Source organism: Ursus maritimus, unplaced genomic scaffold (assembly GCF_017311325.1).
Source record: "Ursus maritimus isolate PB19 unplaced genomic scaffold, ASM1731132v1 scaffold_14, whole genome shotgun sequence".
Taxonomy (NCBI): domain Eukaryota; kingdom Metazoa; phylum Chordata; class Mammalia; order Carnivora; family Ursidae; genus Ursus; species Ursus maritimus.
The window spans coordinates 56,977,867-56,989,078 of record NW_024423786.1 but is presented as its reverse complement, the minus strand read 5'-3'; the positions used below and the strand labels follow the sequence as shown (position 1 = coordinate 56,989,078).

At 59.7% G+C, this 11,212-nt stretch overlaps 2 protein-coding genes across 4 annotated transcripts in view; one reads left to right on the top strand and one right to left on the bottom strand.

Annotated features, from left to right (window-relative positions):
- The window catches only part of NDUFS7 (NADH:ubiquinone oxidoreductase core subunit S7), a 6,809-nt gene extending 2,987 nt beyond the window's left edge, over window positions 1-3,822 (top strand). For both annotated transcript variants that reach the window (XM_040629754.1, XM_008711200.2), the window contains 4 exons: window positions 885-1,064; window positions 1,142-1,188; window positions 1,920-2,008; window positions 3,620-3,822. In XM_040629754.1, coding sequence (XP_040485688.1) covers window positions 885-1,064; window positions 1,142-1,188; window positions 1,920-2,008; window positions 3,620-3,717 — 414 coding nt within the window. In that variant the 3' untranslated portion in view covers window positions 3,718-3,822. The remainder of the gene's footprint in view (window positions 1-884; window positions 1,065-1,141; window positions 1,189-1,919; window positions 2,009-3,619) is intronic.
- Window positions 3,823-4,233: 411 nt separating this feature from the next.
- GAMT (guanidinoacetate N-methyltransferase) lies at window positions 4,234-7,313 on the bottom strand. Of its 2 annotated transcripts, XM_040629741.1 has the most exons (6): window positions 7,055-7,313; window positions 5,959-6,104; window positions 5,732-5,795; window positions 5,436-5,503; window positions 5,162-5,272; window positions 4,234-4,621 (listed from the first exon to the last, which is right to left on the bottom strand). In XM_040629741.1, exons 1-6 carry the CDS (start codon window positions 7,233-7,235, stop codon window positions 4,481-4,483), a joined length of 711 nt encoding a protein of 236 aa, XP_040485675.1. In that variant the 5' UTR covers window positions 7,236-7,313; the 3' UTR covers window positions 4,234-4,480. The 2 variants fall into 2 exon arrangements, with proteins under 2 accessions (XP_040485675.1, XP_040485676.1); XM_040629742.1 differs by lacking the exon at window positions 5,162-5,272.
- Between the last annotated feature and the right edge of the window lie 3,899 nt (window positions 7,314-11,212).

Sequence of the window (11,212 nt, the reverse complement as noted above, 5' to 3'; positions counted from 1 at the left end):
TGTAGAAGTGATTTTAACTGGGAAAGTAGTGCGTGCCTAGAACAGTGGCCCCTTCCTGGGAAAAACCCGAAAACACTCCCCCGCCCCCAGTACAGTCTGCGTGTTGTGTGCATGTCTGTGTCTCCCCCTGATTAACAGGGCAGTAGCTTCTTCCGGTGTGCTGGGCTGCCCAGGGGCAGGTCGTTCCTGTGTGCCTGTGTCTGTGTAACCGATGGGGCCATGGTGAACGTCCCGCTAGGGCCTGCAGCCCCAGCCCAGAGGCGCCCACTGCCGTGTTGGTCCTAACTGTGCAAACCTGAGATGCTGTCAGGGTCGCCCGCATTAGCACAAAGTGGGGCGGCTGTGACGTGTCCAGGTCCCCGGTGAGACAGACAGCAGAGAAGGCTCTGGCAGGGGAGTACGGCAGGGGGAAAGGAGGACCGCATGCATGGAGGAAATGGTCAGAGGGTGGCCAAGGGCATCCAAGAAGCCTTCCTGGAGGAAAAGGTATTGGGCGTCCTTGGACATGAGGAAGTGTTATGAACGAGTCACTTGCAGGGTCTAGACCTGTGCTATGTGTGCCTTTCCAGGCACTCGGAGCAGCGCATGCCCATGTTGGAAGGATGGGATCTAGGATGTGCTGGGTTATGTGAACTAGGTCATTAAAACTCATTTCATCTGGGCTTGGGTTTTTTATGTTTTTGGTTACGTGGCTGCTGGCAAGTACTGACCCACGTGTGGCTTGCTTTACCTTCCTGTTGAGCACATGGGCCCGTGACAAGCATCTGAGGGCCCTTCGGAGCCTGGAGGTGGCGTGGCTGCCGTGGGGAGGCCAGGCTGATGGGCTTTGAGCTGGCGGGTGGGGGTGGTACCATCCCCCGCGGCTGAGTGCCCTGCCCCCGCAGAGCTCCCTGTGGCCCATGACCTTCGGCCTGGCGTGCTGCGCTGTGGAGATGATGCACATGGCCGCACCCCGCTATGACATGGACCGCTTTGGCGTGGTCTTCCGTGCCAGCCCGCGCCAGTCCGACGTGATGATTGTGGCCGGCACGCTCACCAACAAGATGGCCCCGGCGCTCCGCAAGGTAGGCCCGGCTCCGAGGCCCGCCACCTGCCACCCAGCCTCGAGCCGCACCCAGACCCCCGCCCCCATCTCTTGCAGGTGTATGACCAGATGCCAGAGCCACGCTACGTCGTGTCCATGGGGAGGTGAGTGCGTGCGACACGCGGGTGCGCCTCCTGCCCGTCTCCACTCCCTCTGCCGCGGTCACAGGGGCATCTGGACCCTAGCACACCCCGCAGCCCCTCCCCAGGGCACCCCTCCTGTGCCGCTCAGAGTCACCCCTGTTCTGTCCCTGTCCCTGCTTCATGGACGGAAACGGCACCCTGCTCCGTGGGCCGTTTGCACGCTCCTTGCCCTCCTGCCTGCCACCTTCTCCCAGTCCCTTTTCCACGCTGCCAGCAGCTGCTTCCTCACCTAACTGTTCCGTGAGGTAGAACTTGGGCTACAGAGTCCGCCCTGTTCAAGTGCGCTGTTCCGTGACAGTCCTCGTATTCACGGTGCTGTCAGCTGTAGCCCCTAGTTCCAGAATATTCCATCGTCTTCCAAAGAAACCTTGTCGCCATCAGCTGTCACCTCTCCCATCCGCTCCCCAGCCCCCGGCCCCCACGAGCCTCCTTCCTGGCTGTGGGTGAGCCTGGACGTGTCACACACATGGACTCACACGCTGTGTGGCCTTCTGTGTCTGGTTCCCTCCCTGAGTGTTGTGGGCTTCTCCTCTCCCTGGGCCCACAGAAGATCTCAGGTGGCCGTTCTCTCTTCTGGGACGCCACATCCCATTCCCGCCCATTCCTGGCACCCGTTTGCTCCTGAAGGCGGTGCACATGGGGGGTGGGGCGGGGGGGGACAGCGTGGCCCTCACCGTGCCCCCCCCGCCCAGCTGTGCCAACGGAGGAGGTTACTACCACTACTCGTACTCTGTCGTGAGGGGTTGTGACCGCATCGTGCCCGTGGACATCTACGTCCCAGGTGAGCCCACCCCTCCCATGTCGCAGGGCCCCACGTGCCCACAGAGGCGATGGGCCCCTCTTCTCAGGACGAGCAGATGGAGGTCCAAGCAGAAGAGGGAAGCCCCAGCCTGCTCTTCCCTTGTCCCTCGAAGGCCCCCCCGCTGAAGAGACCTGGGCCCGTTGGTGCTGTGGGCTTAGCCTGAGCTGGGTGGGCCTGCAGACCCGGGACCGTCTTCATACCACCCTTCGCGGGTGCCACCTACTCGGTGCAAACCTGTGGAACACAGCTTTAGAGGAGAGCCTGGTTCCGGAGACCAGGACCGCTGTGCCCGGGGTTCGTTCTCCCTCGGACCCCAGATTGCCAGGGTGGTCAGGTTGTGCCAATAAAAGTGTAGGGCCCCAGTTACATCTGTCAGGAGAACAGGGGATGTCTGCGGTGCGTTCATACTGGAGAAATGCTGGTGGTCTGAAGCCCACGTTCGGCTCGACATGCTGTATTTTGTCTGGCCACGCTCAGGCCTCGGGGCCTCTTCCCCTGCAGTGTCAGGGGTCAGCCGACAGTGCTTAGCCTGCAGACAAAGGCCCCGTGTTCTTGGGCTCCTAGTGCCCGCACAGAAAGCTGACCCAAGGCCCAGAGAGCAGAGGACACTCAAGGCCCCGAATCCAGGTTCCCTGGGAAAGCTTAGATCACGTTCTGGCAATCCTCAAAAGGACATTGGATGGTGATTTGTTTAGCGTCCTGCAGATGTTTACTGAGGGCCTTAGCCACGCCAGGCCCCCGGGGTGGCCCCCATCATGGGGGGGACAGGGCCCGTCTGGTGGGGGAGGACACCTGGGACTCCACCCTGCAGACCCGAGGCCAGGCCCTGCTTAGCTGCCTTGTTGGGTGTGTGACCGGGGACAGGTCTCCACTCAGAGCCTCAGGCCCTCCATCAGGCGGACTCCTGGGACGGTACTGCGAGATGCTGGGCCCAGGGCCAGCTGGGGGTAAAGGGCTGGCCATGCTTGTGGTTGTCCTTCAGGCCCCTCAGGTCCTGGACAGGTCACCGCCTAGGGGACCTGTTCCTCTGCTTCTTCCGGCAGGTGGTGGGCACGGGGACTGTAGGGTACATTTCTCCAGGGCTTCCCCTTCTGTGGGCCGTGTGGGCCTCCCTGCCCGGCCTGGCTACTCTGCCCCCTCCGCTTGCCCCTCCACCCCTGCTTTCAGTGGCCCACTGCCACCAGGGGCTGGTGTGGCCTGGGGTCAGGAGGCCACCCACACTTGTCTTCCCAGGGCAACTGCGCCCAGGATGGGCAGCCGAGTCCTCCCCACTGCCCGTGGCTTGACTGCCAGGGTTATAACTCAGGCAGCTCCTTCCCTGTGAGGGGCCGCACCCCCAGCCTGGGCAGTACAGGCTAGAGGAGGTGCTGGACTGGGGGCCCCAGGTCAGACCCCTCCCTCTGACAAGCAGCCCCTTTGACAAGTCAGTGGGGAGGATGGGCACAGGTCCCAGAATCCATCACTGGTCTGGGGGGGCCCTGGCTGCCCTCGAAGGGTCCAGGATGAGCTGTGGACCCACCTCCCACTTGGGCCCGAATGCTCCGCCCCCTCCCCATCAGCAGGGAGGCTGAGGCACGGTCCCGCCCACAGGCTGCCCCCCCACAGCCGAGGCCCTGCTGTACGGCATCCTGCAGTTGCAGAGAAAGATCAAGAGGGAGAGGAAACTGAGGATCTGGTACCGCAGGTAGCGCCGGGCCAGGTAGCGCCGGCTGTCTGGTTCCTGCCACGCCCCTGCTGCGCCCCTGCAGCGCCCCTCAGGACGGCCAATAAACCCATACCCCAGCTCGCCTCCACCTCCCCTCTCTGCGTCATGTGTGGGCAGCGGGGGATGGTGGGGGCGTCAGGGCAGTGCTCTACACATCTAGGGGTGAGGTGAGCATCCTGGGGAGCACGGCTGGGTTTAAAGGTTTTGCTTTGTTTCAAGGCTCTCACCCTGACCTGACTGCGTGGGACCAGGGACTCAGGCTGTGTGGCCCTGACAAGCGCCACCCCCCTGTAGCCAACTGAGGGAGGGGGTTTGAGGATCCACCGGTCCTGCAGGGCGGGGGGCGGGGGTAACATGCAGGGTCACGTGCAGTGCAGAGCTACTGGGGCAGAGTGGCCCACTGTCTCCCTGGAGGTCCGTTTTACAGACGATGATGTTTTGTTTTTTTACTTTTTGAAGGGGCAGGAGAAGTCCGTGAAAGCACACGTTCACACGGTCCTGCAGGTTGGGCAAGCCCAGGGTTAGCATTTATTTTATCCTCAAGCACGTGGACAGGAGGGTCGTGGGATCCCCACTGCAGGGAAGGTCCGGGACGCTTGCCTTCCGTCCCCCTGCGGGTGTGCGTCTGGACCCGAACCCAGGGCTGTGAGAGCCCAGAGCCTGCACTCCGGGCTGCAGAGGCACTGAGTGGGGGCTTGGGGACGGGACTGAAGCCCAGCGGTGGTTGAGCCGGAGGCCCAGCGGTCTCAGTGCTTGGTGAGCAGGGGTGTGACCATCCGCGGGAAGGCATAGTAGCGGCACTCGGCGGGTGGGACCAGCTCCATCAACTCTGTGCGGATGTTCTCCCGCCTGAAGCCTGCCTCCAGCAGGGAGGGCACCTGTGTCTCCTGGGGGGAGGGGGCGGCAGGTCACTTGCAGGGCCGAGGGGCCTCATGAGACACCCACGGAGCCTACTCTTCCTAGAACGGCATTCACAATTCCCAAGGCCCCTGGGAGCTGGGCGCGGCAGCCTGACTGCTGACTGACAGAACAGGGAGCCCAGGTCCGGGTGGGCATCCTCCAGGTGTCTAAACTCAGGTAGGAAGGTCCTGAGTATCCAGGGGCGCCAGCAGGCTGCCTAGCGCACGTCCTCCACACAGCAGGGACAGCCTCCCTAAACCAATAAAGACCTGTTGGGTGGAGGAGCACAGAGTGAGGGGGGAAGCCTGGGCTGTGTCCTCGTGTCCTGAGGGCGCTGGGGAGCCGGGGAAGGTCGGTGGTGCGGCTGAGAGCCCCGTACCTGACTTCTAAGTAGAGTCACAATCCACCCAGGAGATCAGCTCCTGAGGCCAGGGCCCCTCCCCAGGTCACAGGCTGCTACTGCTGTAGCCCCAAGGTTGCTGTCTGGCTTGGGGCAGGGGCCCACAGGGAGCCCCCGGGCTGCACACCTCGAACATGGTGAGGATGTCCGAGTACTTGGACTTCAGCAGCTCCCCCCAGGAGGTCAGGTTGCAGTAGGTGAGGATGCCCCCAGGTTTCAGCAGGCGAAAGGCATGGCTCTGGGCAGGGGACAGTGGTCAGGAGGGAGGTCTAGGGAATGTGCAGAAGCCACTGCCCGGGGAGCCTCCCACCTCCCAGCAGGTCAGAGAAACAGGAAGGAGAGGTGCCACTTGCACTCACCCCTGGGGGGTGACCGTTCCCCCTCCCCCAAGCAGGTCCTACCTTGATGAAGTTGAACTGGTGCGTGTGCCAGGTCTCCTCAGACAGCGGGTATGTGTCATACAGGATCCCTGCATGGGAAGTGGGGGCCAGAACTCAGGGCCACGGTGTGTGCACGTGGAGCCCGGCTTCGCCCAGAGCTCGCCACGTGCTGCGTCCCCGGGACAGCGTCCCCTGCAGCTGTTCTAAAGGGGCCTGCTGCGGGTGTTCCCTACAAGGTCCCTCCGCAAGCCAAGGACGGGGCTAGTGGTGGACATTCAGGCAGAGGCTCCCCCTCCCCCAGCTCCCAAGCCCCTCACCGTCAAAGTGTCCGTCTGGCAGGGTAGGCGCCACGTCCTCCCACAGGCCTTTCAAGGGAACCACCTAGGGGCAGGGGAGGACAAAAAGGTAAAGGGTCCCAGGTGTCCAGGCTCTCCCCACCTGCTCTAAGGGAGAGGGCAGAGGAGTTCCCCGGGGAGAAGACCACTTCCTCCATCTGCGGCTACCCAGGCCCCCACCCCCACTGGGGACAGGCAGAGGTGGGCACCTTGTGTGGCTGCCGCTGGGCCCAGTCCTGGAGCCGCTGGAAGACGCCGTCATTGCACTCGATGATCCAGTGCTCATCGATGGCGGCCTCCTGCACCTTGGAGGCCGCAATCGCCATGCCGAAGCCCACCTCCAGGACCCGGCCCCCTGGTCACACAAAGAGCCCGGTATCACGCCAGGCTGGGGCTGGCCAGCTGCCTGGAGGAGGGGGCACAGGGGCAGGGCCTTTGCAGAGAAATGTTTGCCACAAGGCCAGGAAGGCACAAGTGGGGCAGAGGCGGGGGCCGGGGGGGGGGGGTTGGAACACAGTGGCTCTGAGCAGACAGTGTGGGCTCTGGCCAGGGGCCAGGGAGGCGTGGGCAGCCGATTTTAGGCCTGGCCTCAGTGGGGAGGTCAGACCCTGGACTTTGAGCCCTGGTGGTGCTTATCTCTTGAGTTGGTTACTTTTCTCTACCCTCCCACCCTTGCTACAGTGAAGGGGGGGTGGGTTTGAGGCCTCAGGCCTGGAACAACTGGGGAGGAGGTGGGTCCCCACTGGCCCAAGGACAGGTGAGGGGAACACCCTAACTACGCAGGGACGCTGGATAAGCTCATTTGCCAGGTAGAAACGCGGATACCCGGAGGACCCACGCCCCGCCCCTGGCAGCCCCCTCAGCCTCTGACCGAGGCACAGGGCCACCTCTGCAGCTGTTGCCCAGCCTCAGCTTTCCCGGAGCTATTCTTAGCCCGGGCGGGACTTCTGGGGACTCGGGCAGGAGCATTCCCCGTGTGTGCCAGGGCAGCGCCCCCCACTCGGTCGCCCCCGCCTCCGAACCTCATGCGGGCGCAGCGGCTGAGCTCCACCGGAGGTCGTCCCCATGCGGTGTGGGGGCCCGTTACGCTTGGATAGGAGGTTCCGGTATTTAGGAGGCGCCTACTATGTGCAAGCGCGTGCCTGCAGCACCCCCTTTTATTTGCCCGTTGCCCCCCACTGGCCTCAGTTTGCAAGCGGGAAAACAGAGGCACGGAGAGGCGCGGGTAAACCTCAGCTGGAGAGCGGGCTGGACCCCGAATCTGATCGACCTTCAGCCTCAGTGTACCCCTGCGCCCCCGGCTACCTTTGGAGGCGGCGGCGGCCGCCAGCGCGTGCATGTAGGGGGTCTCCCAGCGCTCCATCACCGGCTTGCCGAGGATCTGCAGGTGCATGTCCTCCGTGTCGTAGGCCGCGGGCGCCGCCTGCCACGCGGGGCTGCAGTTCTCGCCCGGGGCGAAGATGGGGGGCGCGGCGGGGGCGCTCATGCTGCGGCTGGAACGCGCACCTGGACTCGGCTCGCGACGCGCGGGCCTTGTCCCTGCGAGGCCTTCTGGGCCGGGGGGCGGGCCGGGGGGCGGGGCCGGGGCCGGGGCTGGCCCGCCGGCCAGAGGGGCGGTCCCGGGAGCGACTGCGCGGTGGACCCAGGGGCCTCTAGCGGCCACCGCGCGGAAGGCGCCCTGTGCGTCCCAGGTAAACAGATGGCACTGGCTAAATGTCACCCAGTTTAAACGATGCCCCGGGATGCCCTGCCTAAGGCGGTTATATTTGTTAGCTATTGGTGTGTGACAAGGTAGCCCAGTCGTAGCCGCTTCCAACAGCACACGCTTGTTACCCTTTAGCCGGGTCCTCTGGTCACGCCGTCTCAACGCTGCAGTCGGCATGCCCGCCAGCTACGGGGGCGCCCCTGAGGGCTCCTCCAGGGAGCGATCCGCTTCCAAGCCCGTTCACTGGCTGTTGGTGGCGTCCAGTTCCTTTGGGGCTGTTGGCGGGAGGGCCTCAGTTCCTGGCCACGTGGGCCCCCCCGACGTGACCACACACTCCGTCAGACCCAGGGAGAGAATCCGCCGTCTCAGAATTGTTTGCAGTCTCATCACAGAAGTGACACCCCTTCACCCTGCTGCACTCTATTGGTTGGAAGCCAGGCACACGGTGGTAGGTCTCACCGGGCCAGGAAGAGCAGAAAGCAGGGATCAGTGGGGAGCCCTCAGAGGCTGCTGCCCGCACAGATCCTGAGCAAAAGCAGGGAGGGGGCGGTCAGCTCAGAGCCTTCCCTGTGGCTTCAGTGCCCCTGAGGTAAGGGACCTCCCAGTGGTCACCTACATGCAACTCGGACTCCATCCCAGAAAGTAGTTGTGGGCACAGTACAGGCTGGTTGGCAACTTAGCCAAGTGGTGTCTGTTCCAGCTTCTCTCAGGTGGGCTAACCACTCTTGTTCCTGCTCATACCGGTGAGTGAATGACATACGGTCATTCCTTGTGTCCAGTCTTGGTGAGAGACCCTAGTGTGTGCTGTGACTGTCTGCACCTCACAGCCTGCAGGCCTGGAATCAGAGGGGGAAAGCAACTTCCTTGAGGGTGCACAGCAAGTCACGGCAGAGAGGATACAAGGCGGGATGTGTCTGACTCCAGTCTTAAAAGATTATATATACATATATAATATATATACATAAATGTATACTTCTGAGTAGAAAGGTGACACATTTGATCAAAACATTCAAATGTTACGGAATTGGCATCAGCCTGCAGATCACATCCCCCTGCTGTTGTTTTTGGTACAGCTTAGAATGGTTTTTACATTTTTAAATAGTTGAAAAAAAACCCAAAAGACTATTTTACAGCACATGAAAATTATATGACATTCACATTTGTGTGTGGGTAAATAAAGTTTTATTGGCACGGAACCACCTCCACTTGTTAACATCAGGACTCTCATGTTTTCTGGCTATAATAGTACAGGAGAGTCATGCCCATGAAACCTTACGGCCAACAAAACCAAAAATATTTACTAGTTAGCTCGATACAGAAGAAGTTTGCCAGGCCTGTCGTAGAGCAATGGGTCATGGGAGGTGCTGTTCATTCATTCACCAGACACATGGAGTCCCTTACTTTGGGGGTCCCATCCTGACTCCCCTGGAGCTCACAGCCTACTGGGGGAGATAAGCAAGAATAAGTGATAAGTGGGGCACCTGGCCAGCTCCGTCCATGGAGTGTGTAACTCTAGATCTCAGGGTCATGAGTTTGAGCCCCACGCTGGGCGTGGAGCCTACTTAAAAAAAAGTTTTAAAATTAAAACACACACACACACACACCAACAGTAAGTGAATGAGATACTTACAAGCCACATGGCAGCCGTGACAGAACAGTCTTGTGGTTCCTGCCCCATGCCTCCCTGCTCTACCAGCCCATATCCATGTTACCATATGTATGTGTATGTATATACTATTATATGCAAAATTATAACATTTAAATTAAGAGGGATTGGACAGATATTTGTACATTGTGTTCACAGCAGCCAAAAGGTAGAAACACCCCAAGTGTCCGTCCATGGATGAAGGACACACAGTGCGGCCCGTCCACACGCTGGAACATGACCCAGCCCTAGAATGGAAGGGACCCTGACACCGGCCACGACGTGGACGGACCCCAAGGACACCGGGCTCAGCGAGAGGAGCCAGACCCAGAAGGACATATCCCGTAGGACCCCACTCCCAGGAGGTCCCCAGAGGCGTCCTGTCCACACAGACAGAAAGGAGCTGGTGGGACCCAGGGCTGGGGCTGGGGGTAGGGAGTCTGTGCTTCCTGGGGACAGCGTCTCCGTGTGGGGAGACGGAACGTTCTGGAGATGGAGGGTGGGGGTGGCTGCAGGACGGGGTGAGCGTGCTTCATGCCGCGGGGCTGTGCACTTAGAGATGGCTCTGATCTTGAATTTTATATGTATTGTACAACATTAAAAAACTATATTTGGGGGCACCTGGGTGGTACAGCGGTTAAGCGTCTGCCTTTGGCTCAGGGCGTGATCCCGGCGTTATGGGATCGAGCCCCACATCAGGCTCTTCTGCTATGAGCCTGCTTCTTCCTCTCCCACTCCTCCTGCTTGTGTTCCCTCTCTCGCTGGCTGTCTCTCTCTCTGTCGAATAAATAAATAAAATCTTTAAAAAAAAAACAAACTATATTTTGTGCATTGGGTACGCATACATCCATGTTAGGAGTAAACTCAAGGGTCCACATACTCATTATTGTCACAGCATTCGCTCTGGGGCAGGAGGTAGGAAATGAGTCGGGAAGGAGGGAAAAACCAACTGGCTAGTTTATCTTTTTAAAAAGATATGAAGTAAACGTAACAAAGCACTAACATCTGTTTATTCCAGTGGCAGGTACATGACTCTGTTATTTTATCCCTGGTAGGTGTCTCTATTTTTAATACATCTTTTTAAGTAGGTTGTATGCCCAATGTGGAGCTTGAACTCATGACCCTGACATCAAGAGTTGCATGATTTGAGGCACCTGGGTGGCACAGCAGTTAAGCATCTGCCTTCGGCTCAGGGGGTGATCCTGGCGTTACGGGATCGAGCCCCACATCAGGCTCCTCCGCTAGAAGCCTGCTTCTTCCTCTCCCACTCCCCCTGCTTGTGTTCCCTCTCTCGCTGGCTGTCTCTCTCTCTGTGTCAAATAAATAAATAAAATCTTAAAAAAAAAAAAAGTTGCATGATCTACTGACTGAGCCAGCCAGGCACCCCAGTCTCTGTATTTTTAAAAATATATTATTTTAAACAGTTTGTATCTGCCTTCCTTCATTTGACCACATCCTGTGTATTTCATGGTTTATTTATGCAGATACCAATGGATGGACGTGTGGGTTGTTTCAAATTGTCTGCTCTTCTAATAGTGGGCTGTGAGCATCCCGGGAGATCTCTGTGCACACCGTGGGGCCAGCATTTGGGGGATAAATTCCTGGATGTGGGGTTGTTGAGCCTCCCGCCTTTGTCTGCTTCATGTTTGCTAACCCATCACCGACACCCAGCTAAGCCTGTCCCCAGCGCACTCTTCTCCACGTCTTGGTACGTCCTTCCAGCTCCCCCGGGCCCGCAGTGGGGTACCAGTCCCTGCCAACAGCTACCTATTTCTCGGGACTTGCAGAACGTTAGAGCGGTACGTGAGGACAGCTCCCAGGGCGGAGACGGAACTCCCGCCCGACGCTAGCTGGGACCACTGCCTTCCCTTCGGCCGGACCTCCCTCTCCCACCTGCAGATGGGGACTAAGGAGTTACTCTCCTCGGGCCACTGCTGTGAGTGACACGGATGCCCACGTGCTCTGCAAACTATAAAGCGGGGGAAGTGAGGGGTGCTGTGAACGGTTTGTTTTGTGCTGTCTGCCCGTGACCTAGTTCCTTCGCTCCCTCCGTTCATTTACTTTTACGGTGATGAATAAATGAACTCGCTGGCGCCTGACAGCAGGGCACAGG

Bases quoted from the DNA above. Each gene is read 5' to 3' on its own strand.
- GAMT (XM_040629741.1), bottom strand. From the start codon at position 7,235: ATGAGCGCCCCCGCCGCGCCCCCCATCTTCGCCCCGGGCGAGAACTGC. The intron at 5,504-5,731 runs GTGAGGGGCTTG...CTTCCCATGCAG, and splicing joins GCCAGACGGACACTTTGACG to GGATCCTGTATGACACATAC. The intron at 5,273-5,435 runs GTAGGACCTGCT...TCCCCTGCCCAG, and splicing joins ACCAGTTCAACTTCATCAAG to AGCCATGCCTTTCGCCTGCT.